General features: G+C 41.2%; 1 protein-coding gene across 3 annotated transcripts; it reads right to left on the reverse strand.

The window, feature by feature from the left end:
* Window positions 1–779: 779 nt before the first annotated feature.
* On the reverse strand, window positions 780–23,086 carry prdm2 (PR/SET domain 2). 3 transcript variants are annotated; one of them, XM_020703132.2, is made up of 8 exons: window positions 23,001–23,086; window positions 20,491–20,611; window positions 18,586–18,689; window positions 16,566–16,718; window positions 14,577–14,703; window positions 9,540–9,644; window positions 5,045–9,453; window positions 780–2,168 (listed from the first exon to the last, which is right to left on the reverse strand). In XM_020703132.2, the coding sequence occupies exons 2-8, from the start codon at window positions 20,603–20,605 to the stop codon at window positions 2,151–2,153; spliced, it is 5,031 nt and encodes a 1,676-aa protein (XP_020558791.1). In that variant the 5' UTR covers window positions 20,606–20,611; window positions 23,001–23,086; the 3' UTR covers window positions 780–2,150. The 3 variants fall into 3 exon arrangements, with proteins under 3 accessions (XP_020558791.1, XP_011473104.1, XP_020558794.1); XM_011474802.3 differs by having other exon boundaries at window positions 9,540–9,647; XM_020703135.2 differs by lacking the exons at window positions 14,577–14,703; window positions 16,566–16,718; window positions 18,586–18,689; window positions 20,491–20,611; window positions 23,001–23,086 and adding an exon at window positions 14,172–14,519 and having other exon boundaries at window positions 9,540–9,647.
* Window positions 23,087–27,989: the final 4,903 nt, after the last annotated feature.

The following is a 27,989-nucleotide window of genomic DNA, read 5'->3' on the forward strand; positions in this document are numbered from 1 at the left end:
TAACATGTAAAACATATGGAAGGGTTGTTAGTAGTTCAATAAAACCCGTTTTGTTGGAAGTTTTGAGTGCAACTAAATGAAAATAAAAGAGCAGCTTTATTTAGTTTTTAACAGGACAAACCTGAGGCTTCACTTTTTATTATTATTTTATTACAATATTAATAATTCTCTAGTATGTTACAACTGACCTAGCGATAAGCTTTGTGCCTACCTGCTTGCCAGCGGGCACAAAGTCATAAAAACTATATTTTCTTTAAAACAAAGAACATAATTAAAACTACATACATAACATGATTTTCAGAGGGCCTCAAATCATCAAAGGATATGTTATACAACTCTGGACATAAATCTGGGCACAGATCTTTTAACCCTTGTGCTATCCTAGGCCCTTTAACATTGGGAGTTGGGTCATGTAGACCCACTAGACAGTGCTCTGAACCTTTTTTCTTCAATGATTAGTGATCTTCACTGGTGTCCATGGATTACACAAAATCTTTCCACCTTTATCATGTTAGGGAGAACACGTCAATGTAAGGGTGGGGTCATCTAAGATAACACAAGGGTTAAGAGCGTGAATACACATGCTTGTGTTCTTGCTGTACTCATAATTACAGATCTAACCAAGAGTTTAATCAGATGAATTCATTTCACTGCTTCATTCATTTAGACTTCAGCATTTTAAATGCTTTCAAATGCAAGTATTTTATTTGGAGAGATTTTTTTCTGGTTTTATTTTGGCACCTCACAAAAGAACAAAAACAACACAAACTTCACACAAATTGAAAAAAAAAAAACTTTTAATTTTTTTTTCAATTACAGCAATGTTTACCTTGAGGTCATTCCTGATTCTCCTCTTTGTTCGTCTTTAAACACAAGATTTTGATGCTAAAAAGGCAAAACGAAGACTTCTCGTTCAGACAAAGTCTTTCAAATCAAAGAATTGTTGAATTCACCAATAACGCTACAAGGATCGCGCACCGCCTGCGTCTCTGCGCTCCCACTGGACATTAAAAAGCTTAAATCTGTCGTCGGTTTTACCCAGCAGTCCTTTGAACAGCTGTTAGGTAGTGTGGCATGGCTTTGGACAGGAAATGACAAAAAAAAACAACTCTGCAAATGTTCACTTACGATGGCTTTAAAACAAAAAACAAAAACAGGAGAGATTCTGTCTGGTCAATTCCCAAAAAAAAAAAAAAAAAACTGTAAAAGTAGTTCAAATGACTCCGTGATTGGGGCAAACCACCACTGTTCCTAATTACACCAGTCGGACCAATCCAGTTGAACGTTTTGGCAGTTTGTTTTAAAGTGCTGTAAGAACACACGGCTGCTGAAAAACCTCCGAAAACAGGCAGGTGTCACTTTGTTTAAAGGTCAATTCCAGCATGATTTTACGGTATGAAACATCTGCTGATTAAACAAAAAGTCAGGTAAAACATGAGATTTAAGCCCCGTGAACACGTCAGACTGAACCTCCTAAAGAATAACTTTTAAAAAAATGGCCGTTCAACCTCTTTTTTCATCAAACAAAACAAAAAAAAGCCAATAAGATATTTTACAATGACTATAAAAAGTTTTCATCCAAACATACATAGTTTTTCAATCTTTTATTAACTGAAATATGTTGCCCAGAGGGGAAAAGATGTGGGCGGAGTTTAAACGTTCTCTTTTTTTTTTTAACACATGCATTAAGAGTCGAGAAAATCTAACCAACCAAAAGGAGGAACATAGGATGAAGATTTAACAAATTAACTTCACACTGATACATGATTGCCATTTGCAATACATCAGCTTTCTAAAATTACAGAGCCCTAATCTTACTGTTTTCTGTCAAGTAATGACATGTATATATTAATTCATCGTCATCTACAGTTTTCTTCTTTATTTTTTTTTTTGTTTTTTTGCAAGTCTGGCAGAAATTGAGGCTCAGTTTAGTTCATAAGATAGAAGACAGAAGAGACGAGTTCCCTCCATGAGTCCAGCAAAGGCAGTTCAGATAGGCAGACGTATTTGGGTTGGGAGAAGCTGCAAAAAAAAAACCAATAAGAAAAAAAACCAAGAAAAGGTCATCCTCAGTGCTTTGGTGAGTCCAGAGGTTTGTCTGGTAGGTGAACACTGTACTCCAGGAATAGCTCAACACTGTCACCATGGCTTTACTTCATCAACACGTCCTGCAACACAACACAGCAGTTAGCAACACGGCGCTTCAGTGATGGGACGACAATTTTAGTTGACTAACTCACAATGGCAGTTTGACATTCAGAGGCATTTACACAAATACACTTGTGTTAGGCTTCCAGGTTCAGGTTTAAGTCAAACAGCCTCTTCAACTGCAGATAAATGATTTTCTGGATGTTTTGGGGATATTAAATACTTCAGAAATTCCCCACAAACTTTGAGAACTATTAGGTGCACTTAAAAAACAACGACAAAAAAACAGTTCTCCTTATAGTTCGAAATGCCTTTTATACATGGATTGACTCTGGTTGTGTTTACTGATGTCGACATCATTTCTAGAGGTACACGGCGCTCTGTCTAAATCTTCTGTTGGATGTTTTGTGAATATGCTAACACGGCTAACATGTAGCTGTATCAGACTGTTTTCTTTTTAACATGTTGCAAAAAAGGTAGGGAGTTATATGTATTGTGAATAACCCAAAGCGGCTTACGCTTCTAACGTGCCTAGAACTACGTTCACACCGGGCCTATGATGTGTGTTCTTGAACATATGATTAGCCTATGGTGTTCCCACTGGAGAAGGAGGAGCTTCTTGTTTTCTACTGTTTTCTGTTTCCGCCACCCACAGTTGGAAAGGGGTCAGGGTGCGAAATGTTAAAGCGGTGCAAATATGGCGTGTATGATCCGTTCACAAAAATGGAAACTTTACGTATGGTTCATGAATTTCAATTTCACCTTATAAAAAGATAAAACGTTTAAGCTTCCAGGTCAGCTATATGCTAGCACAAAAAAAAAAAAGACATAATTGGCTAGCGAGGTACAGGGTTCCTCATCATTGTCTAAACGTCCTATAGAAATATTAAGCAAAAATAGTTTTTATAAGCATGGGTTTTACTTTATTGCAATTAGTGAACAGTAAAATTTTACAATCATTTTTCCTCCATCTGTTTGCAAAAGTGACTTAGGCTACGTTCACACTGCAGCCTAAAACGACCCAATTACGATTTTTTTTTTTGCCTCTATGCGACCTGTATCCGATCTTTTCAAATGTGACCCAGGTATGTGGTCTTGGATCCGATACGTATCCGATCTTTTGAAATGCGACCTCCGTCTGAACGGCCAGGCCACATGAATCCGACCCGTACGTCATTGATATGCTACAAACGTCATAATTCTGCGTTGAAGTAGGCGGGAACGAGAACATAAACATCAACCATGGCGGACGATGCTGCAGAGACCAGTCAGTGCAAGGGAAGCTAGGTCTCCGATTGCATTAATATTTAGGGTGACAGCCTTATTCAGGCCAAACTCGAGGGCTCTTATCGCTACCGGGCGGTTTTTGAAAAAAATTCCAGCGAATTTCTTTTGCTGCCCCCTCTAACTCCATTCTGCGCTACACCCGCTCTCCTTTCTCTTATACACACGGTCGCGCAGCCCCAGCACACACACATCCCCATTCCAAAACAGTGGCTACAGACAATCCCGGCTCCAATGCCTTCTTAAAATGAGAAGATTGTAATTGAGCTGGCTCCTTCGTGAAAATAAATTTATTAATGCAAAAAGAGCTCCACTGTTGACAACACCGTTGTTGACATCCATTGCAAACGTTAGCAACTTCCGCAAACAATGAGTGACGATGTTCCCCGTTGAGTACTCTACTGCGCATGCGGGTCACTTCTGGGTCATTTTACGGTCACACAGGAGATCACAAAAATTCACATTTAATTGGAAATGTGAACGGCCTTGCAGAAAAAAAAAAAAAAAAAAAAAAAAAAATCGAATTTTTTCAAAAAAATCGAAATTGAGCATTAAGCCCTGCAGTGTGAACGTAATGTTAGGTGCTAGCCAAGGTGCAGCCCCCCCAAGCATGTCTTCAAATCCATCCTCTTCAACCAGCAGTGGTCTCATTCCTTTTAGAAACACGTTAAGGATGCTCTGTGGAAGTGTTGCTGCCATCTCTGGTGTGCACCGGCTCCTCCCCCGTCTACAGTCAATGGCGTGGACTCGAATTTATTCATTTATAGGAACAGAGCTATGAAAACAAAACTGAGGATTTGTGCCGCTTTGACTTTGAGCACCGAGCCGCTTCCTATAGTAGATGGCGGACGAGCGCTAATAAACAGTAAATCTACAAAAGAAGAAGAATCTTCTTCCTGTAACTACCTGCGTGTCTGGTGCTGGTCCAGTGTATCCAACACCAGCTGGATGCGCGTTCTTGAACGCACCACACGCTGCTATACTGCCTCCAAACGTTCCTGTTGCGCTTTGCAATAACAATGACCTTGCGGCTATTGGTTATTGTCATTCATCATTTAAAATGAGAGGGAAAAAAAAAGAAAGACGAATTGATGATACCAAAATAGCACAGACGATTTTTTTTGACAGCCCCACTGAAAACCATTGTGAAAACTTCCGTCTGAACAAGAGTTTTCAACACAGAAGCAGGAGATGCGCGTCTACATGCATTTGTTATTGACAGTGGATACTTGGCAGTGTGAAAGTAGCCTAATGTGTGGTGTGTTTCAAAGCAGTTCTAGTATAACTGCAGACGCAGTTACAGTCTGAAGGACTTATCTCTGATTCTTGTCTTGCTTAATGCGCCTTATAGTTTCTTGTAATTTGGCATAGTTAGTTAAAAAATACAACTCCATAATGCTAATACAAAAAAGTACAGACATTTAAATGTCTGTACTTTTTTAAATGTTAAATCGTCGAGGGATTTGATACAGGAACTAACAAACTGTGGGTCCTTGAAGGAGGGACTTTTGGTGCACAATTTTTGTTTATTAGCCAACCAATTACGACCATGGCACATCTGAAACTTTCCACATATGGAAACATATGGAGCGCCAGTAAAGGGGTCTTTTACCTGAGAGTCTTTTGGCTCCTCAAGTGATGCTTCCTCACTTTTCACCTCTGCTGGAGGAAGAGTGTTAGCCATTTGTGAACTCCTGGTGACTGGACCTCCCATTCGCTCCCTCATTCGTAAGGAGAACCTCTCCTCCTTCTTTAGCTGTTGTGTAGTTTCTGCTAATTTCATGGCTGCTGGCTTCTTCCCGATTGCTGGGCGTGACGTTCTGACGGCTGGCCGTGGCGCCCCATCAGCGGGAGGGTCTAGGGCTGGAATGGTGGGAGGTAGTGTTTTAGTCTGACTTTTCTTGTTCCTTTTGTTAGGAGACACTGGCACCGGAGATAAAGCCGTCCTTTTTAGCCGGCCCACCGCAGCAGCGGCTTTCCTTTTGCTCCCCTGAAAGGATTCGGTATTGGTTCCACCTGAGCTACGGGTCCTGGTTTTAACCAAAGGCTTAGCTTCAACCTCTGTTTGAGCCTCGGGGTCTACAGGTTTTTTCTTGCTCGTGTTTTTATCCAGCACGGAAATGACCTCCTTCTTCACCTCTGCCAGCCCTTTCTTGCCCCTTTTAGCGACAGCAGGTTTCATGGGACAGCTGACGGCCATGTGCTTGGTAAGACTCGCAGTGTAGGTGAACTCCCGACTGCAGTGGGGGCACACGCTGGAGGCGAGCTCCGCTTCTGTTTTGACAAAACTCTTCTTTGCGGCGGTGGCGGCCGTTTTATTTCTCTGCGAGATGGCTTTCTGCACCAGCTGGTTTCTCTTTTTACTGAGGGCGTTCATTTTTGTTTTGACTGCATCCTGGTTAAAGTTGAGCCTCTTTGGCTGACCCATCCTGCGGAAAGCACTCTGTCCCGCCACCACAACGGGGGACACCACTCCATTTGGACTCTTTACTATTTGCTTGAGGGGAATGGGATTTTTCTTGGGAGTATAACGCTTCTTGTCGCTGGCACTGGCGCAGGCGAGGATATGCTTGTGCAGTTCGGGCATGTTGTCGAAGCTGCAGCCACATTTGGTGCAGCGGATGGCAGTGCTGAAGGTCTGGGGTATGTTGTGTGTAGTGAAGTTTGTAGCAGAAGCCACCGAACCGGCATGGGAGCGGCTGTGATAGGGAAAGGGGGGGGGCTTATAGCTGGGGTAGTGTTGGTTAATGCCGAGGCGAACATCTGGACCTCTAGGCTTTCCTCCTTCAGAGGCCATGATCTTTATTGTAGTGTAGAGTTCCTCGTTTGAGTCCTCGGCGTGATCTCCGTTCACGCTCGGCTCTTGCTGCGGTGAATCAGAGTCTGTTTGAGGAGCGTTTTCGTCCGCCGTCTCTTGCGATGGCGTGGAGGGGCTGCTCTCCTCTTTGGCTCTGGATGGGTCCGTGTAATTGTGCGGCCTGAGTTTTCCGTTCTCCACGGTGCTGTGTGAACAGGCCTCGTTTGGGTGCAGATCCTGTTGGTGCTGCTGGAGGTTACAGAGGAAGGCGAACTCTTTGGAACAGGCGGAGCACACGAAGATCTTGCCCACCCCGTGTAGTGTGGTGCGGTGAGCTAGCAGCGCAGGAGCATCCTCAAACAGCTGCACGCAAAATTCACACTTGAAGGGCCAGTCGGCGGCGTGTTCTGTAATGTGAGCGCTCAGCTCTTTGATGGAATTAAACGGCTCCTCGCAGACATTACACAGAAAAATTTTGCAGTACACAGAGTTGATTTCCTCTGCCTCTGAGGTTTTAGCAGGATGAGGCAGTGGAGATGAATCAACGCCATCCTGAAGAGAATCGCTTTTAACAGGAGAGTAGTCTTCACAGGACTGAGGCTCCTCTTTTACCTTGATCAGACAGAGGGACTGAGAAACGGAGGACAGCGAAGACTCCTGTGCCACAGGAGGAGATGAAGGAGATGACAGTGGAAGAGCAGCATCTGAGTCAGATTTCAAAGACGCCTCCGTGTCTGCAGTGCCGCCATTTAGCTTAGAGCTGCAACTTGCGAGGTGAGAAACCTTTTCTAGAGAGGACAGATCTTCAGCCGTAGGTTCAGGAGAACGTGGACCCGCAGAAGGACGAGGGGGGGCTTCAAGTGAACTGTTTAAAGAGTCTAATAAATCGGGGATACGGTTCTCATCTTCATCTTTGTCGTCTAGGAAATTCTCAGAGTCTGACTGGAGTTTTTGTCCATCGACTCTTGGAGACATTTTCGGGGAGAGAACGGGTAGAGGTCTGTGTGCAGGCGAGTCAGACGGCTGGGACCGCGGAGAGCTCGGCATAGCCGGTGGGGACGGTATGGTGGGAAGAACGGGGGGAGGGGGTGTCGGAGATGTTGCACTGCTGGCGCCCGGAGACGATGGGTTGATGGTAACTGGGGTCAAAGATGGTGGAGATGGGTGGGCAGACTCTGATGTAACATTTGGAGAACAAGAACTCAGTCGACTCAGGCCTGCCAGAGCAAAGGGGCCGTCCTCGGCGGGCAGAGTCAGACTGGCGTACTCGTTCATCAACACCTTTTCAAGCATACTGGTGTTGGGCTTCCTCTTCTTTGTTAAAGACTGAGGTGCCGAGTTTCCCTTTATTTCAGGTTCCACAATGCTCTTACAATGTAAACTTAAATCCAGAGCAGAATCTCCGAGCACTTTGTTTACAATATCAGTTTGCCTGCCGACAGAATTGGACAAATCCAAGGGCTGCTGGTTACAGGAATTCCCTCCACTGCCTGAGGAAGACTGGCTGTGTGTTACATTTCCAGAGGGGCTCAGTGCATCTTCATCTTGATCCTGGACGTCCTCAGGTGGAGGCACACTGTGACTTTCTAACTTTGGCACCTTGAGGGTGTGTGCACTCAATGCATCTCCTTTACAGCTTTCGGTTTTACCAGCAGGACTGAGCTGTGGAGATGATGGAGGAGATGTGGTTCTTCTCTTGAATTTCCCCGACGCCCCCTGCAGCGGAGAGACCGCCAGCGGCGAGGTCAGCCTGTGGCTGTCTGTGATGAGGGTGATGGTGGATTTCTGGAAGTCTTGTGTCTGAAGCAGCTGTTTTAGTTTCGGCGAAAGGTAGACTGTTTTCTCCCGTTGAAAAGCTGCTGAATCAGTGCTTTGTTGGAATATTCCTCCCACTAACAATTTAGAGGATGTAGATGAGGATGATGGCGTCGTTTCTGTTTCCACTTTGAGACCAGTAACCAGAGGAGGTGTGGATGTTCTCCTTTTTGCTGCTGGCTGCCCGCTGCTGGAGATCTGTTTAGCAGAAGTCGCTCTGGCCTCCACTTTGAGCGCCTGGCTGAGCTGGTTTGGGCTGATAATAACGGTGTCCAAACCAAACAAAGCTGCAGAGCGCGAGTCCACCTCTATCACCTCACAGTTGCTTACTGCACCGGTGGACACAATCTTTCCGTCAATGTAGAAGCTCAGATTTTCGGATATATTTTTGGATATGTCGACTGTGTAATCGTCTCTGTCCGCCTCATCCTCTGTGTCCGCGCTGGGCACGTAGACAGGAGGAGGGCTGGTGCTTGGAGACTCGCCAGGCCGCTGCTGCATCGACGCCTCTTGAAACAGCATACCTTTCCTGCGAACCCCTTTGGGTAGCAAGTGCCTTTCATGGATCCTGCGCTGGTGTCTGCGCATGTTTGTGTGCGTGCCAAAGGCTTTATTACAGTACTTGCAGGGATGCAGCTCCTTTGACTCGCCGTTTTCTTCCAAAGTCAAAGGTCGTTCAGCACCTGCTCCCAACTCCTTTCTCTGCAGCTCTGGCTTCTGCACATGTCCTCCTGAGAACCCAATAGCTATATAGTGCGTCGCTGGGCTCGTGCAGTCAGGACTCGAGTCAGTTTGAGCTACAGGGCTGATTAAGCTGGAAGAAGCTCCAGCCAGGGAACCCGGCCTTTTCTTGGAGCCGCCTTCATGCCTTCTCTCGTGCCGCCGTCGCCCCACTTGTGAACCGAAAGACTTATTGCAGTATTGGCACCTGAAGACTTGGGCTTGCTGGTAACTGATGCCATGAATGTGCGCGTGACGCTCAAGGCCCTGTCTGGTGGAGAAGCGGCGCTCGCAGTGAGGACAGGGGTACGACTCTCCGTGTGCATCGCTCTCCAGCTCACCACCGGGCTCAAAATCGGGATCATGTGCAGCAACCGAGGAGCTTTTCAACTTCACCTGTGAAACTGCGAGGCTTCCTCCGTCACATGACGGGCCAGATTGTTTGCTTTGCGTGTAATCAGCTGCATTTAACTGTTGAGAGGTTTGGTGTGCCGTTTCCTGACTGTCGTCACCATCTTCCTCCTCCTCGTCTTCATCCTCCTCCTCCTCCTCCTCATCTTCTTCCTCCCAGGTTCCAGTCTCCATTAATGTTTCTGAGACATTCTGCGCTCCTTTATTGTCAGTGCTCTCCGGGGGGTGGACTTCTGGCCCCCGAGAGGTCTCGGATGTCCTGTCATCCTCCTTCACACCTGTAAATGAGTCAGAGTTAACTTCTGCATGCTGCATGTTTCATTGAAAAGGAAAACCTAACACACGAGAACGTTCAAAGGCTTACCTTCTCCTCCGTCCCACATCTCCTTGATAGTGGCCTCGGTTCCGCTTGTCGTTTTAAATCCACCTGAACCAGCCTGTCTGGCTTTTTCCAGAACTTTTCTTCTGGCTGCTGGCAAACACACACAACCACAAAACACTGTTAGGCAAAACATTTACAACAGTTGCGTCCATGAAAAAGCAACAACAACACGAACAGGGAATCCATTCTAGCCGTTTCCCCACAAAACTAGTTCCTCATGAATCAAGAAGAAATTCTACTTTTTTAACAATAAACGTTGTGTTTGGATAGATAGAAATTTTGGATAGAAATGTGTTTGGATAAATGTATCCAAACACATGTTTGGGCACAAACCACTAATAGTTTAAAGAATCATGTAGCGTTAAATAATTTACTACGTTTTGAATTAGCCAAGTACAAGTGTTATAAAGTGGTCCCTCACTATTTCGCGGTTCACTTTTTGCAGTTTCACTGATCTCCTTCAGTGCAATTTTGTGTTTTATGTTTTTTTTTTTTTTTAACAGCAGACTCTTCATTGGCTGTTGACATTATCGATCAATCTCCTTCCTCCGTGCTGCAGCTCCTGTACAGAATGCATTCAGTTCTCCAAAACGACAGCATTTCTGACTGGGAGTAGATCTTTGTTTAAATTCTATAATACTGGGCTTATTCTTATATGAAGGTTTTAGGCCTGCACAATAAATTGCAAATTTATTGTTATTGCGATTTCAAGCTGTGCAACATCCTCATCGCAAAAGTTGGCGAAAATCGCAATAAATGGTAAAGCTTAAATGTGCTAAAAGAATCTTATGGCAGTTTGAAGTAATAATAATTCGAATAAATCCCTTTATGCATTTGACCAATCAGATAGAGCCCTTCATGTTGACCAATCAGGAGGAGCTTTTATGTTAGATGCTGCCCTCCTAATTAGATGAGGGTCATTTGGAAAATTATTTAAGGTTTTTTTTACTCTTATTTAAATTAAACTTTTACAATGAAATGGAATTATTTTGTCTTTTTTTGCTTTTTGTCTATGTATCGCAAGTTATTCGTCATCGCAATGTTGATCACTAATATCTAGAGCTGCAACATTGTGGGATTTTTGATCACTGCGGTGATGAACCAGCAGGGGGCACAGTGTCACGGTTAACCACAAAAACAGAATCTGTTCTTTCCACTCTTCATACTTTTGGGGGGGGGGGGGGGGGGAGTTTTGATTTTTATGATATTTATTGTTTTATACATTTTTAACCCTCATCTTTGATCTGATACAAGCGTTTTCACAATTTTGAAGACTTCATGTTTTTCAATGCTAGTGACTATTGCGACGAAGAGGACAAGAGAAATAACATAAGGTGCCTTATCCCTAGTCATACATTTGAGCAAACATATCTTTTTTTTTTTTAAGTAATTATCTAGGCTAAAACATGACACCAGTATTCACAATTCATTTAGATCTAACACAGAGTAAGTCAATCAATTTTAAATGAAGAATTTGTCTCCATAACAAAATACTTTATGTGGGAAATGTTTTGTCCCGACACTAAAGAATCAGTAAATTACAAAAGCAAGGAACTACAAACTTACTAAACTCATCTGCTCGTGAAAACTATTAGATGAGCTGCAGGGAAAAGTTAAAAAGCCAGAATGTGTCTGTGTCATAGATATGATGCATTTTGTTTATGTGCTCGTCACAAAATCGCCTGTCTGTTTTGTTCTTCTTACTTACTATATTCACAAACATTACAGAGTAAAGCGTTGGATGTAGATCGATTGACCAGTATCAGCTGTTGATTTTTGTCTGTGGGGATGCAGAAAATGAGTTATTTTCCCTTGATGTAAAGCTGCAGCGGCAGGTAGGCACTGTCAATGATGAGCGAGCAGGCGCTTCATAATAATCATAACCATAATAAAAGCACGTTTAGGAGATCATCTCGCTCCATGTGGCAGCTCTGTTTGTTTACAACGGAACTAATTTCTTCTTCCAGTATTTAAGAGAGTTCTGCGCTTGTCCAAATGATTTATTCGGACCGAAAGTGTGGCGTATGTAAACGTTTGTCATAATCGGAAAAAGTTTTTCTGGGCCCATGTACACGGGTAATTTCTAATCTGATCTTTGGTCCAATAAAAAGATATTTTGCACATGTAACCGCAGCTCTTGTGGCTTTTCTACTTTTCACTGCGGCTCATCTTATAGTTTTCATGAGCAAATGAAGTTAGAGTTCAGCCTGTTTGGAGTTCTTTGCTCCTGCATTTCTTGAAAAATATTAGAACAAAAATCCCAGAAAATGTTTGATAGAAGAACACCTGCAGGTGTTTCTTTTTTAACACACGAAACCTTTAGAACGAAGATCACCTTGTTTTTTAATTGAATGCAATATGCTTCCATCGTAACGCCATCATTACCAGTTTAAAATTCTCTGACTGGTTCCTGTCGCTGTTCCTCCCTTTCATGTGAACCACCAGCCCCGCTTTGTCATGCTGCTAATGTTAAAGGACTTGGTGCAAAGTCTGCATTTTGCATGTTTCTGGAACAAAATGTGTTTCAGGGTCTTTCAGTAGCCACAGTTGATACCTCTCTTTGAAAAGCCACTGGTTGTTAAGGCTACATTTCCTCAGCATCTTGTAGCTGAAAGCGCCATTGATGACGACTCAAACTGCTTTAGGGCAACGTTAATTCCCATTACTGATGGACCTCTAACATGAACCTGATACGTCACAAGTTTCTCATAACTGTTCTATACAGTGACTCCATATCAAACAGCACTTCCTCCATGAACAGTTGTAACAGGTTTTCTGTGGATGACAAAGAGTTTATGACTTCCACAGAACGCAGGAAAAAAGTGAAGTCACGCGTTTTGTAACTAAGCCACAAAGCCAGGTAAAACGCAGAGCAAAACTATATATAATTGTTTACTTTACACAAACCAAAGCGCCCAGGCATCTACAACGATTCATATTATCTACTGTCCTACTTCCTCAACACTTGTCTAAGGAAGCCTTAACTTTCACGAACACTATTTAAAAAAAAATAACAATGAAACCCTAATGTCTTCAAACTACATCCTTTCTTCTGAATTAGCTCTGCATTGATTTAAAGACACAAATTTTAATGCATGTTGTGGTTTTAGATAATAGCTAAACATGACAGAGATTCAGGGTGTGTCTAAAATGAACATTTTTCACGTCTCTGGGTTCAGGTCAACCTTCCTGTTCCTCTTTGACCCTTAAACACATAACAAGGTCACTTGAGTCGGCCTCTAAACCCAATTCATCCCAGGGAAACACATGCTGCAGGTCAGTCATCTGAAGGGAGCTGGCTAGATCTATAAATGCAAGTCAGTCACTTTTCTGCTAATTATTTACCATATTTGCTTTTGAATTATCTAAACAGAAGCATGGATAGAGTATCAAAGCTTACTTTAAACATCAATCAATCAATCAATCTTTATTTATATAGCGCTTTAACATCTGCCAGACATCCAAAGTGCTGCACAAGTATAATTACAAACATGTCTCATGTTTTCCGATGAGTTATATTAGCATGTTATTTATAAAAACAAATTGGAGCATAAAAACTATTTCTTTAACATTAAACTTTCATGAGAATGTTAATGACATCCTCTTAGAGCATCTTTTACAGCTCTCGATTGAAATCTCTAAACGATACTCCTGCTTTTCTAACGTTTAGTTCCCATTTCCCGAGCATGTTTGAACCCATAGCACCAGCCAAAACACACAGAAGCAAAAAAAAAAAAAAAAAAATGCTTTGTAACTCCAAATACGTTTGCGACAACCTAAAAATTGTGATCTTTAATTACTTCCTCATCGCAATTGAATTATGCCTTTTCATGCAAACTTGGGGAAAACATCAACAAGGAAGATTTTTGTTTTCCTTTTTCTGATGCTAATTATCTATATGAAATGTTACATTTTATGCAACACAATGACGGGTTTGTCAAGGCCTGAGTATTTGTTAACACGGTTCCAGAATCTAAATGACATGTGTGTGACAGTCAGCATCCTGTTATCCCCACTAGCCTGATACATTTGGAATCATTTGATGTGCCATGATTTGAGTTTTTATCCTTATAACTGTCATTTGTGTAAGTTCAAAACTGAAAACTTTATTCATACCAACGACTTACATCATTTCTGGCTCACAAAAGGAATCATTTGATAGAAAAAGACTATTATGTAAACGGATACAATCGATAAACCAATTAAAACGTTGAATTGTCACATTTGTTAGATTCTTTTTGAGCCTCTTTTAGCTTATGTTTTGATGTTTTAGGAACTTATAACAACTGCATTACATCACTACAGAACTTTATGGCAAACTATTCCAAATTCTGCCCCTGTATTACAAACGTATCCGATCATTTTTGTCTAATATTTTAATCTAACTAGCTGGCCATCTGCTCCTCCACCCGTGCGCCTAGACTTAGCCGTTTAGCCTGATGCTAGCATCTCCTACCCAAACTGACAACTCCATGAACTTGTTATTACGGCACAAAAACGACACAAAACGTCGTTTCTGACCCGCGATATTGTCCTATTTGATCATTTTGTAGCATAACTTGTGCCCCGGTGGTGCTGTAGAGGGGAAACGAAACGATTGCTAAGTTAGCTAACCTGCTAGGCCAACATCAACTAAAGAAGCTCGCCGATGGATGAACTCAAGGAAGGTCACATCCTCAACAACGTCGGATCCAGATGAGGAAAGGATACTTCAAAAACGGCTCCGATAGTCATCGAAGGCGTCAAGGGTCTATTTCAGTACAACCCGAGGGCTCTTTGATGGCTATTCACGGCTAAATCCGGTAGCAGGGACGAGTTAGGTCGGGAATGAAAGTAAAGAAAAAGCGCCACACTTTTAGCTTTCACTAGCCTTCCTTCAATTGTAGCCAGCTAGCTCCCCACTTCAATTTTCGACTGGAGTGCGGTGAAAAAAGCGGGGTTGGAGCCGCGAGGAGGCGGCGGGACAGTCGGAGCTGAAGCCGGAGCTCGCGCGCAGAGATGTTTGGAGTGAGGCCTCACCTTGCTTCGCCCTGTGCGAGTTTTTCCTGTTCAGACTGTTGGCTCTTTCTTCCTCCAGAGCAGCTGTTATCTCAGGGTTGTCTTCCACGGTGTACCACACCAGCAGCTCCTCTCCGGGCCGGATAGGCTGCAACAATGAGAGATGAGGTGGAGCACCAATCACAGCCGCGCTTGCTGGGAGGCAAAGGGAAGATTTGGGCCACTGTGCATCTGATCTGTCTTTGATGATCATTTCACAACGTTTCTCCTGCTCCTGTTTAGTCTCCCCAGGATGGCCAGAGGCGCCTACAGTATCTAAAAACTGCAGAGTAGTATTACAGAGTCATAGTACTGATCCAAACATTTATCCAGTGCTTATTTTAACTACTCAAGCAAGCCTATTTAAAAAAAAATTTGACTTAGAATCCAAAACTTTTTAAATCTGGACAAGAAAATTAAAGTGCAAATCTTGAAACTGCCAGATGACAGAAATAAGAAAATTACATTTTTTTTATATTTACAACAAGCAAATCATTTCCAAACATGTTTGGTTGGTACAGAAAACCCAGTCAAAGACCCACTCCAATGACATTTGTTTTTTTAACATGTTCTCCTGCATTTTTCTGATGATGGAGGACATATACAGTCATGTGACAAAATTAGGACATCCTATGAAAGCCTGTACGGCCTACATTTTCCCACATATACATTTAATATCAATGTGAACATCACTGAGTCATCCAAGTGATATAACTTGATATTTAAAACATTTTAAGCCTATTCAAAACTTTCTATGAAAAGTGTGATTTCTGCTTATGACACTTCACACTTCAGACACATTTAAGGGACTGGTAGATGCCACAAAATAATGTCTCAATGATGCAATTTCAGCCAAAGAACCAAAAATACCTAACACGAGGTCCAAACTTTGACCACCATCAAAATAGGAATTTTTGTTTTGATCTTTTTTTTCTCTGAGTAGAATAATGCTCCCGATCATCACAATTGGAATAAAGGAAAACTCCGAAACGCAGTTTTAATCTTAAATTCTTTAATATATGTCCTCCATCGTAAGAAAAATGCTCCAAGAACATGTTTAACACCAAAAACACCCTTTTCTTGCAGTGGGCCTTTAAGGAAATACCTTTAATTTCCCATATTAGCTTCAGATGTACAAGGTTCTTTTGATGGTCCTCATCCAACTGCATGTCTAATCGGACCCTGAAGAAACTGATCCTGATGGACGAGAACCGGACTTCAGTGGTCTTCGGCATCAAACTACAGAGGTCTGAGTAGACGCTTGTCCTCCTCCTTTTTTAGATTTATGCACCAAATTTGTTTTCTTCCACTGGATTTAACCGTACGGAATTAAAATGTTTAAAATTAATTATGAATAAATGAATTAAAATTTTTTCCTCAGAGCTGCTCTAGAATTAAGCATTAATGTCATGACTTTTACACCTTTTAAAAACAAAGAAAAAAAATTACCATTTTTCACAACTTTCTTCTAATATTTGACTGCATTTTATTGAAAATAAATATAAAAACAAATAAAAAAACAACATTAACAAACATCAGTTCAACTGTGTCAATCACTAAGGGAACATCAATTCAGATTATTTTATTTATTTGTAAAATGATTTACGTCGAGAATTTAAAATCGTGTATTAAATAAATGTTAAATGATTATTATAAATATTACATAATTTAGAAGCTAAAAAAATATGGAAGGATAACTGGACTGTTCAAACAGTAAAAAAACAAAGAATTAAAAGCAAATTCTATTTCATTAATAAAGTAATTGTTTTGTTTTTTTTTTCATTTTTTAAATGTCTCTGAAACTGGCTTTCATAATGGAGAAACTAGCACAGCCTCATATTCATAAATGTTTGCTTGCTTATGTTACAATTGTTTTAGTTGTATATATAGAATAGCTCTTTGCATCCTTGGATCTTAATGTCCACTTTTCAAAACAAACCCCCGATAATCATGTACATGCATGTCACTGACCTTTAAAACTTTGTAGTAAATGGCTCTGTTGATCTCAAGTGGAAAAAGATTCTGCTCTTTACTGGAGCGAGCCCAGTTCACATATCGCAGCCAGTTCCCCTTCATTGGATCTGTGGCATCGATGCACATCCATCCTCGAGACGGGAAATAAACCTGCAGCACAAAAGGGGCATTTATGCATTAAGTGGTTCATTTTCCCCTCGGAAACAAACGTTTTGGACTCTCTTGTAACAGAAACCTCAAACTCTTGGGAATTTCTCTCTTAGAAAGAAATCCAACTAGAGTTTGATCTATGGTAAAAGCGTTCCCAGTGGTCTTTTAATGATGATTGTGCCAGTTTTAGGCAAAATAAAAAATCCTGTGTCATTTTCCAGGACATAGTTTGCAGGAGTTCATTAGAAATTCACTTCTGAGTTGTGGGCGGGACTGTTGCTGCGGTGTAAGCCTTTCAACATTTTCCATCATTCCATTGTTTTTACTCTCTCCCAGTAGCTCACAACTGCTCACAACCCCAACTTAATGTTACTGGTGGAACAAAAATGGTGAGCAACATCAGAGCTATCCAGTCGTACAGTTTTGAGCCAGATTCCAGCTCAGACATGGAAACTGAACGCTCACGTAGCTCTATTTGTCTGGAAGAGGATGCATCAGAATGGAGCAGAGCAGGGAGCTAGTGGCCCGCCGACTGAAGATTTAACGGAACAACTACAAGCTTTTTCCAACAGCCTTTTTTGTCTGCTCTTGATTTACAACGGTTTGAATAAAGAAAATCTACTTTACACACGTCCATGTATGTCTTTTAGTCCTCGTCTGAGCTGGCATCTGGCTCAAAAGTGTACGGCTGGATAGCTCCAATTAGGGCTGCACGATATGAGGAAAACTCGTGATATGCGATATTGGTAATTAATATTGCGATAACGATATAAATTGCGGTATATGAACAAATAGCAAAAAAAAAAAAAGATCATTTCATTTCCATTTCACTGCAACTGCAACAAATTATACTCCAAATGACCCTTGTCCGACGTAGGAGGCAAACATCAAACATAAAAGGGCTCATCTGATTGATCAAAAACGTAAACGGGTCCTTCTGATTGGTTAAATGCATAAAGGGATTTATTTCATTTGTTCAATATTTCAAGCTGCCATGAGTTTGTTTTAGCACATTTAAGGTAATCATTTATTGAGATTTTTGCCGTCTTTTGCGGTATGCATATTGCACAGCTTGATTTCGCGATAACGATAAATTTGCAGTATATTGTGCAGGCCTAGCTCCAATATTGTTGGGTTGGGGGGGGGGGGGGGTTGTGAGGCTAGAAGCTAGCAGGAGAGCGTGGGAACAGATGAGTGACAGGACGACGGGGCGGGCTTGTTTCGCACCAACAGTCCTGCCAAATTTCTAATGAACTTCTGCCGCTCTGCAGAAACGGTGCTAGAAGACAGATTTTTAGGTTTTGGCTAAAAACATCATAAATCCAAATTAAAAAGACCAATAAAAACAATTTAGCAACAGATCAAAAGATGTTCCAACAAAATACTTTCAAACATCTTCATTTTAGTGGTCACTCTTTATTAAGAAAGTGTTGAGGATTTTTTTTTTCCTTTTGCAGGATTCTTGTCTTAGGGCCTGAGGCGTCGATAGGACTAGAATATTAAAACCTTTTACTCCTCACACGTGTCAACGTCTGAATAGAGATTAAATTGTAAGAGAAGTTTAAAAAAAGACTGTCAAAGTTCAACTCAAAATAGCTGGAAATGTCTTCCTCATTCATTTTGTAGTTCTTTTTTTAACACAAACATTGTTGCTTTGCTTTCATACGTCACAGAAAATCTAAATGTCTATTCGTCTACATTTTACTGCTGTCGTCAGCTTTTCTACCTTTTTGGGGATTTTACTTTCATGCTGACAGCGACAATGCTGAAACCAGTGAGACATTTCCTTACTCTGCGTCTACAGAACTATCTAACACAGTTGATGCAGTAACATAAGGAGGTCGAGGGTTTTCAGTATCTAACATACCTCCCACATGTACACATTGCTGGTGACCTGGGACCTCTTTTTCTTCTCTCCAACAAAAGGACCAAACCGCTTGCCCTTAGGAATACCTTGTGTTGCCCAGACACCTAAAAAAAACAAAAAAAAGGAGAGTTAAAAGTGTTTTAGCCCCCCCCCCCATCCCCTTTGACCTGTTTCTAAAGCCTTCATCTTTTTCAACACTCTGGTAAAAACAATCCGTCCTGTTCCAGTAGAGCAGGGCTGGCCACCTTGGCCTTCAAGAGCCACAACTCTGTGCTCCCTGACCATCTTGCTGCTGATTAGCCGAGTCAAGACATTCCACATCCTGATTGACTGAACACACCTGATTTAGGTAGTCGGCATCAAGCAGACCAGAGAGAGCTGGAAAACAGGCAGGGCTGAGGCTCATGAGGACCATTGGGCAGCCCTGCTTTAGAACATTTCTGCTTGTTCTTTTAGTTTAGCTTATTTTATATATTTATTACTAGTTTTTAGGAGAGTGTTGTGTTAAAAGAAGGCAAACTGCTTTACAATAGGGTTGTGTATTGCTCCCTCTCAGAGGATTTGATATGAATCTTGATACATGGTTCATGAATCAATACGTAAAAGATTCAACCAGCTTTGTGGTGTTACGATACAGTCCCTTTCTTTTACCTAGATGGATACAATCTACGGATGTATATTGTTCTTCTCGCATTTAACCCTATAAATGAAAATGCCCTTTAACAGAGAAACTTTTTTCACTAGTACCTTCTTTTTTAAGCAACAAAAATAAAATAAAAATAAAAATAATAACAGCGTTAACCTAAAAGAACTGCCATTTGGGTCTTTAAGACTGTTTTGTTTCCTTGTGGTTAAAAAGTGCCTCATTTTAAATATTCAGGTATTGTTTGAGGTGCTGTGAATAAACGGGATTATCAACACACATCCCTCACTGGGGTTCCCCTTTAGCTAACTGTAATCGACCCGACTCTGTAGAAGTGAGCTTGTGACTGGTTGTCTTTGTTTGCATCACATGTATAAAAAAAGTCAAAGACAGTAGCGACACAGCAGGAAGAGAAACTGACGTTTGTCAGAAAACAGATTATTTACTTCCTGATTGATTATATACCTTTTTACCAACAGTACCTTGATAGAATTTGTGGTTTTCTGCTGTTACTCTCATGACCAACTCCAATTTTCAATAAGTATCTGTATCCTTTGCATCCCTACTTTATACATCGGATTCTTGGAGAGCTTTTGCAGATTTTTAGCTAGAGGGATCATTGACCCTGAACAATTCCGGAGATACTGAGCTCTTTCATTTTTACTCTCTATGAAAAAACAAAAAATATCACTGAAGAGTTTTAAATCGTTTTCATGTTAAATTATTTTTTCACAACAGTTTCAAATCTTCTTTAGTTATTTCTGCTAGACCAGCCGTTACCAGCTCCATTTGCTTTCATTGACATTTTTGGCTGTGTTTCCATTGTTAAATGAGAAACATTTAAATTATTATTTTATCCCTCTAAAAAAACTAAAAACCTTCATCCATGCACACGCTTTTGCAGGAAATGCAGTTTGCATTGCTTTAGAATGAATTTGATGAAATCTCACACATCTTAAGTGTAGTATTGTGTACTTAGAAGGACAAGTCGGTGTTTAGAAGGAGTCAGAATTGCTGATGGAGATAGTCCAGATGTTCACGTAGAGGGATGGATTTGAAGAAGTAAAAGCGAATCTGAAGTGTCGCAATAATTAACTAAATCTGTTCTTGTTTTTCCAAATAACTGCAAACTTAAAATACTGTCTTTTTTTACAACTTATTATTCTAATTTGTTTCCAGTCATCCGGGACCAGCAGTCAGTCACTGCAGGAAGGGAGCAAACCCAGAAAAGAGTGTGAGGTGCTTTTTTATCAAAAACTCACCAATGCGATTTTGATTTATAGCCGAAGGTCCCAGATTCAGACTGGCAGGCAAACCTTTCCAAACATGAGCTGGAATTTCCTCCAGAGACTCCACCACTGCCCCAGAAGCAGCCATGGCTCACTGTGACACACACACAAACATCACACATGTGAAGCAGCATGATGTGGATGACGGCCAACCCTTGTGCTGTCTTGTAGGGTCCAGATGACCCCACCCTTACATTGACGTGTTCTTCCTAGGTGGATAAAGGTGGAGAGGATTTCATGTAATCCATGGACACCAGTGAAGATCACAAATCATTGAAGAAAAAAGGTTCAGTGCACTGTCTAGTGGGTCTGGATGACCCCACAAGATAGCACAAGGGCTAAACATGTAACTGCAGTCAAAGAGCTTTTTGATGAAGTCGCAGAGCAGTTTCAAACTTCCTTTCTTTGGCCATGAATAGGAGAGAAAACCCTTTTTTCTTTTGTTTAGAAAAGGGACAGAGACGCCTCTGAGGGACGCAGTTTGTGAAACTACCAGCATCACCAAAAAACAAGCTCTGCATCCAGCAGAAGGATCTAAAGTGATGGAAAACTGAGTCCTTTCAATTTACAACGTTATGATCCAACTGAATAATTAAACAATCAAATTTCCATTCCAACATTCATTGAATACAATCAAGAAATTACAAATTTTACACAATTATTGATTTAAATCAATAATTCTGTTAAGGCTGTAAGGTTGGTTTAAACTGAACAATGGTGAAACTTAAAGTACCTCTCATAATGTTTTGATCTATGATGTTTTGATTAATGATTATGCTGTTTTTAGCCTAAATAAAAAAAATCTGTGTTGTTTTCTACGACATAGTTTCTATGGAGCGGCAGTATCATTAGAAATTTGCATCTGAGTTGAGGGCGAAACTGTTTGTGTGGAGTAGGCCTGCCCCCATTTCCAGCTTCTATCAGTTTACCTCATCTCCCGCTAACTTTCAGCCCCTCACAAACCCAATCAGTGCAACAAAATGGTGAGCAATACTGGAATTGTCCAGTCGTGCAGTTTTGAGCCAGATGCCAGCTCAGACAAGGAAAACGAAGACGTACATGGATCTATTGGTTTGGAAGTGGATGCATGGTATTACGAAGTCAGGCCAAAGCAACAAGAGACAGAATAATGGAAGTGCTATGCTTTGCAATCCTTGTTAGAATGGTTCATTTATCCAAACTATATATTTTGTTGAAATTCTGTATCAACGTCAGGTACAACACTTTTTCCTCGCTGCTTTGGTTCGGTGAAGGCATAAAGGCAAGGCAGTTACTGAGGAGGAGACGGCTAAGAAGGCACACTGATAAGTGTTTAGGACATTTCAATGGTCAGAAAACAGTCTGAGAAGCCATCTGTATCACGTTAAAAGCTGGTTTAATGAGCCTGGATTCATCTGACCAAACTGAAAGGAGTTCTACTCCGTTTATATCCTATAAAGCCCCAGACTGAAAGTTTGTTCTGGATTATTTGGGGAAACAAACTCTGGTTCACTTTAAGCGAACCAAAAGTGTCCAGTCTGAATAGACCCCAAGTATACTTCCTACAGCACATGTAGACTACATCTGGTATACTATACCTATCCTCAAGTATAGGTCTACCTTATAAAATAAACTTCAGGTGTAATACTTTTTTCTTTTTTTACTAAGAGTTTAAATAATTTCTAAAAGAAAAAGTTGACCTTCTATAAAACATTTTCTTATGATTGATCAGCTAATGGTTTTCAGAGGTTAACTTGTAGAAATTATACTAGACGTTGTGTCTACCCTCAACCCACTGAAGTTATGAATGAATGAATAGATGCAGTGATCCAAACGTTTATCTATCAAATCCCTCCATCAGTTTGTTGAGGTCAACAATAGGCTATAGTGGGCTGACGGGTTTCCACGTCACAGCTTTAATTCTTAATTAGTATCTTCAGAAATGGCTTTTAAACAAACATTTACATCCCAGTGAGTCTAATCCGAGGAAGTGATGCTGCCTGAATACAATTTAAATGCAAAAAAAAAAACTATGCGACATCCTCAGCCCATCAGCGGTTTTTTCAGACCGTACAGTCAGACGTTTTGTTTGTAACAAATACGAATTTGGTCGAGAAACTTGAGACTTTCCGTCTGCGCACATTTCGCTTCTTGCTTCCGAGCCGCACTGACTGTTGCTTGAGTGAAAAGCCCGTCAGTCCCCGCAGATGAAGTTCCATGGACGCATAATGGAGCTTTCCTTTGCGGGGCTGTGCGCGTAAAAGAGGATCCAAAGCGTCCGTTTGCCAAAGAAAAGTTGACCCAAAACCAGGAGGATGAAATCAGCGCAGCGCCTGGAGGATGCACCTCATTGTTACCCCCCACCCCTGTCTGCGAGCCCCTCCGCTCCCTGAAATCTGCCGTCCGGACGGAGTAAGGTGTTTGTGTGCAGTCTCCCTCATTGTTTCCTGTCGTAAGGTGGCTTCTCTTTTTGGTTGTTTTTGGCTGGAAGATCCCGCACTTACCTGCGTGATTTGACCGGGGGCTTGTGATTTTTGTGCGCTACCTGCCTTCAATCTGCTGAAAATGGCGGATGGAGGCTTGGGTCGAGAGGAACTCGGATCGGGGTGTGTAGTTGGGAGAGGCAGTCTGTCAGACCCCCGCTCACACAACAACAACAGCAGCAGCCGAATGAGCCCGCGAGCCAAGGAGGGGTCTGGAGGCGGCGGCGACCTGGCTGCATGCGCGCCCCCTTCACGCGCAGGCCCTGACTCTCCTGGCTGCTCCGTCTTCCCCGCAGCCGGACGCCCAAACATCCCAATTAAGAAACCCAACCCACTGAGCCCAGATCCGTCCGAGCTAGGCCATGCCGGGCCTGCAGGCTGGAGCCGTCAAACCATCATCAGGTGCTGAGACACCTCCATGTTTGATGCTGCAGTTTTAAGGGGGAAAAAATAGTTTCCAACAGTTTGTCTGGATTCTTTTTTGTTTCTGTTTTTCTTCTTCTTCTTCTATAACCCCCTTTTACACCAAAAATCAGCTGATTCAGCAGTTATCTAAGGCACAACAAAATATTTGTTGAATTTATGAGAAAAAAAACGTCCTTTTGCGTTTTCTTTATTTCTCACTTTTCTGAAGTGTTTGATGAGAGAAATTGATGATGATGATCATTGACTTCAAAAAGAAAGTTAGGATAAAACAAGAATTATCTGAAAGGGAGTGAGAAGAAGTAAAAGCCACATGCAGCTCCATTGTTGACTTCAGCTTTAAGAAAAAAAGGTAACAATTTGAATGAATTTTAATTAATTAAGTACATATTCTAATCCAGTGTAGCACGTAATGCAGTGACAATGATAGCAAATGCCATGTATGAATTGTTTTTCTGGCATTTTTAATTCAATTAAGTCACCTCCTTATTTGACACAGGGTGTCTTTTATTTTGAAAAGAACTGCTGTAAAAGTAAACAAATTGAAGTTGTTATATAGTGAAATATAATACTTTTATAATTCCGGTATTTTAAATACTTAAAAGCTTCATTTAAAAAAACAGTAATGGCCACATGTAAACATAAATAAAGTGTATTTTTTTAAAAGTTTAAGTGCGACTCTGCAGTTCTCGCTGGGTTTTGGTCAGTGGGAAACTGGACCAAAGGGCTCTTTTGGTGTTGAAGGTTGCAGACCCCTGCCCTAGACCAAATTTACCACCACGCCCAGTGCACCCTCTATCTGTTATAGTCCTGTTCCCTTTCTCTAATAAGTCCACATCCAGTTTCAGATACCCATACATCCACGTATAACTACACATATAGAAACATAAATGGAAACATTCAACACACATTTGTCATAGAAATACTCATTTGGTTCCATTACATCTTCTTAACACACCCAAGGGCATTCTCACTCAATTCTAATTTATATTCAAAGACATATCACAGTTAATTTATATTTTGTACATTCATTCATCTTCTTCCGTTTTATCCCTTTAGGGGTCATGGGGCTGCTGGAGCCTATCCCGGCCACTGGTGGGCGAAGCCAGGGGACACCCTGAACAGGTCCCCAGTCTGTCGCAGGGCCACAATCACACACCCATTCACTCTCACACTCACACCTAGGGATTGACCTATGAAGCATGTTTTTGGACAGTGGGAAGAAGCCGGACACCCCAGAGAAAACCCACCCATGCACGGGGAGAACATGCAAACTCTACACAGAAAGGTCCACCATTGATGTTCTGGTTCAAGTCCCCCAGCAAAGGACTTGAACCGGAGGCCTTCTTGCTGTGAGGCAATAGTGCTAACCACTGTGCCACCGTGCATGTAAATTTACATCAATATTCATATTTCTATATTTGTTCCTAAAGTCCTTTATGTTTGGACAGAAAGGAGCTTTTTGTTTGTGCATGTCTAATAAATAATAAAAATACAGTTTCCGCTGAAATTATATGATGAATAAAATTAGTAAAATAAATGTGTTTTTTTTAATAAATAAACATTTGTATATTTTATTTTGTATTGATTCATAGATTTTTCTAAAATATACATTTTAGTGGCAATATAGGTAAAGCACGCCGAGTTGTCTGCAAGGTTTTCTGATGTGCAGACGATCTGAAATTTTCTTATCAAACAGCAACGTTTCAGAAGCACTCTGATGATCTTTGAGTCCGTTTATAAGTCTGCTCTGACCTTTCTACTCTGGTGGTTAATGAGTGATCTGCAGGCCTCTGCTCTGCTCTGAAGAAGAGCTCTTATTGTGGTTTTTCAGATCATGTGTGCTTCCCTGAAAGGGCTTTTCTCTCAACCGCATATCCTGTTCTTTCCTGTGGTTCTTGGTGGAGATGATGTGGCACCATTTGCTGCATTTGTGTAAGCCACACACTGCAAAAACAATATGTCAAAAATTCCCACCCCATTGGCAGATTAATTTTAAAGAAAAAAAAGGACTGCCAATAAATAGTCTTACCAAGATTTCTTATTTTAAGAAAACAATTCTAGTCACTTAGATATTTTTTTCTCAAACTAAGAATATTTTTCTATTGAAAAGAGAATTTTCCTTGCAAGACAGAAAATAAGAAATATTTTCTTACATCAAAGTTTTTCTTCAGATTCAGTTTTTGCCGTGCAGAAGCAGTTTTCACATGTCTGCTTCCTAATGTTTATCCATAAGGAGCATTGGGAACAAGAGTAATTCAGGAAAGCCCTCATCATCTGTGTTTTAGGTTAACTGTAAAATACAAATTTACTAAGTTTCATTTTAAGTTCATAAATGTAAGGCTGGAAGGTGGAATTCTTCAACAAATACTCTTACATGGTGACTAAAATCCCCTTAAGGAGCCTATACCATGCAAAATCAATATTGGGATTTTTTTTATAATGTTTATTCCTCACGAGAAGAAACCCTAAAGTGGTATTTTGATGCATTCACGCATTTCTGAGTATTCCTCTAAAAGCCTGCACTCTGAGCACTAGCCCCTCCCAATCCACCAAAACGAGTGGGTTCTCACATTGTGATGTTACTAAGTGAGGAACAGCCCCTTCCAGGAAGAGTTTGTGCTGCAAGCACAACCCCCAGGCTAGCACACACACTCACATTTTCTCTGCTGAGCTAGCGGTGATCTGCAAAAACAATTTCCTTTTATATAAACACAATGCACGTCCATCTTTGCAGAAGTTTGGATGCTGTTTGTTTTCGTGGGCGAGATGCAGAAACGCTGCAGAGGCCGACTCTACGTTGACGCCATGAAATGGGTGGCAACCACAAGGAGCAAAAGGCGGAGCCTTAGAGATTGAGTGGTCTTCTTTCCGGGTAGGAAAATTCATTCATCTTCTATTCTGTTTTATCGGGGCTGCTGGAGCCTATCCCGGCCACTTGCGGGTGAAGGTAGAATGAAGCATGAAACATGAAGCATGTTTTTGGACAGTGGGAGGAAGCCGGAGTCCCCGGACAGAACCCACTCGTGTAAAGGGAGAATGTGCAAACTCCACACAGAAAAGTCACCCATTGGTTTTCCATCGTGCAGCCCTGGGTAGGAAAATAGGCCGTGAAAATAACTCATATTTAATGAGAAAATGTGTTATTTTGTGTGCCAAAGGTAATATACTATCATACACATGAACATTGCTTTCCACTAAAAAGCTTAAGAATAACACGATATAGGTCCTTTGAAATGGAAAATGTAAATGAAAAAATCAGTCAATTAACAAACTGTTTTTTTATTTTAGTTTTTAGTGAAATGTCTGATAAAATCATTAAAAAAATAAAACTAAAGAAACAAGCTTGGACAAAAGTGAGGGTGCTTATTTAACCTTTTTAGACAAAGAGTGCGATCAGATAATCTCAATAAGTGTCAGTCAGATTTCTGCACCTGCCATCAACTACAAAGGTTTTTTTCCTGACAGCATGTTTCAGCTCCTTCTATCAGAATGATCTCATTTTGCTCTTAGACTTTCCTGCTGGTAGACTGAGACAAAGCTTTCTAGAACATATGACTCCATATTGCGTTGATGGTCCTGACATTTTCATCACATCTGCACAGATGTCTGTCATGGCCAAGCCTCCTTCATGTTTCACAGTAGGACGGTCGTCTTTTCTTTTCTTCAGTTTCGCATCTTTAAACACAGAGCTGATGTTCCCAAAAAGATTTTCTCCTTGAAGTTTTGTGGTTGGTGGATACGCAGCGTGACAAATTCCAGTCGGGATTTTTTATAAGAATTGATTTCTATGGTGTTGTCCTCTTTGGTTGTCTCCTATGAAGTCCTCTCTGGCTCCATTAAAGACAAATGTAGTTCAACTTTGCAGTTGACCTTTTAAGTATTTGGAGGTTGTTCCAGGAGGCTTTGTTCCCATATGTACGTTCTTATAAACTTTGTGGAACGACAAACTGCTTAATGTTCTTTACCTTTAATGCTTTTTCTTTGCAATCTACTGAGACAACTCTGTCCTTCCTTACCTGTGGTCCGTATTCAGTGTGGTACACTCCACACGACCAAACAGCGTGGCTTTCCTTTGAACAGACACTTGCATGGATCCAAAAAAAAGAAAAAAAATATCCAATTGCGTTTTCTTGGTAGAGTAATTCGATGTTTTTGAAAAATCTGCTCTTAAAGCAAAGCTCTAGCATTACGTCAGTTAATGCTTGAGCGTTAAAGGGACAGTTAAAGGGTTGGATAGTAAGTGTCATGAATTCTACCTTTCACTTGTTCAGTTATTTCTAATGACACCATCATGTGTAACAAAGTCTCCAATCAACCTAAAAGGAGCCATGTTATACAGCTGTGAGAATAAGTGGGACCCATTTGGGTTTTGAACCAGAAACCTTTGTGCTGACAGGGCTGACCTCTCCACTGGGATGCAGCCTAAGATTGATTTTTCACTTTTTAATGGACAAAAGCTGCATCACAACACCTAAACACATCAAGAAAGCCTTATTCTAAATGTAAAGTGAAAATACTTTTAATTACAACAACAGAACTGCTCAAAACCTGTCAACCTTCTTACTGAAAGCGGTCATGTGACAT

Source organism: Oryzias latipes, chromosome 5 (genome assembly GCF_002234675.1).
Source record: "Oryzias latipes chromosome 5, ASM223467v1".
NCBI lineage: Eukaryota > Metazoa > Chordata > Actinopteri > Beloniformes > Adrianichthyidae > Oryzias > Oryzias latipes.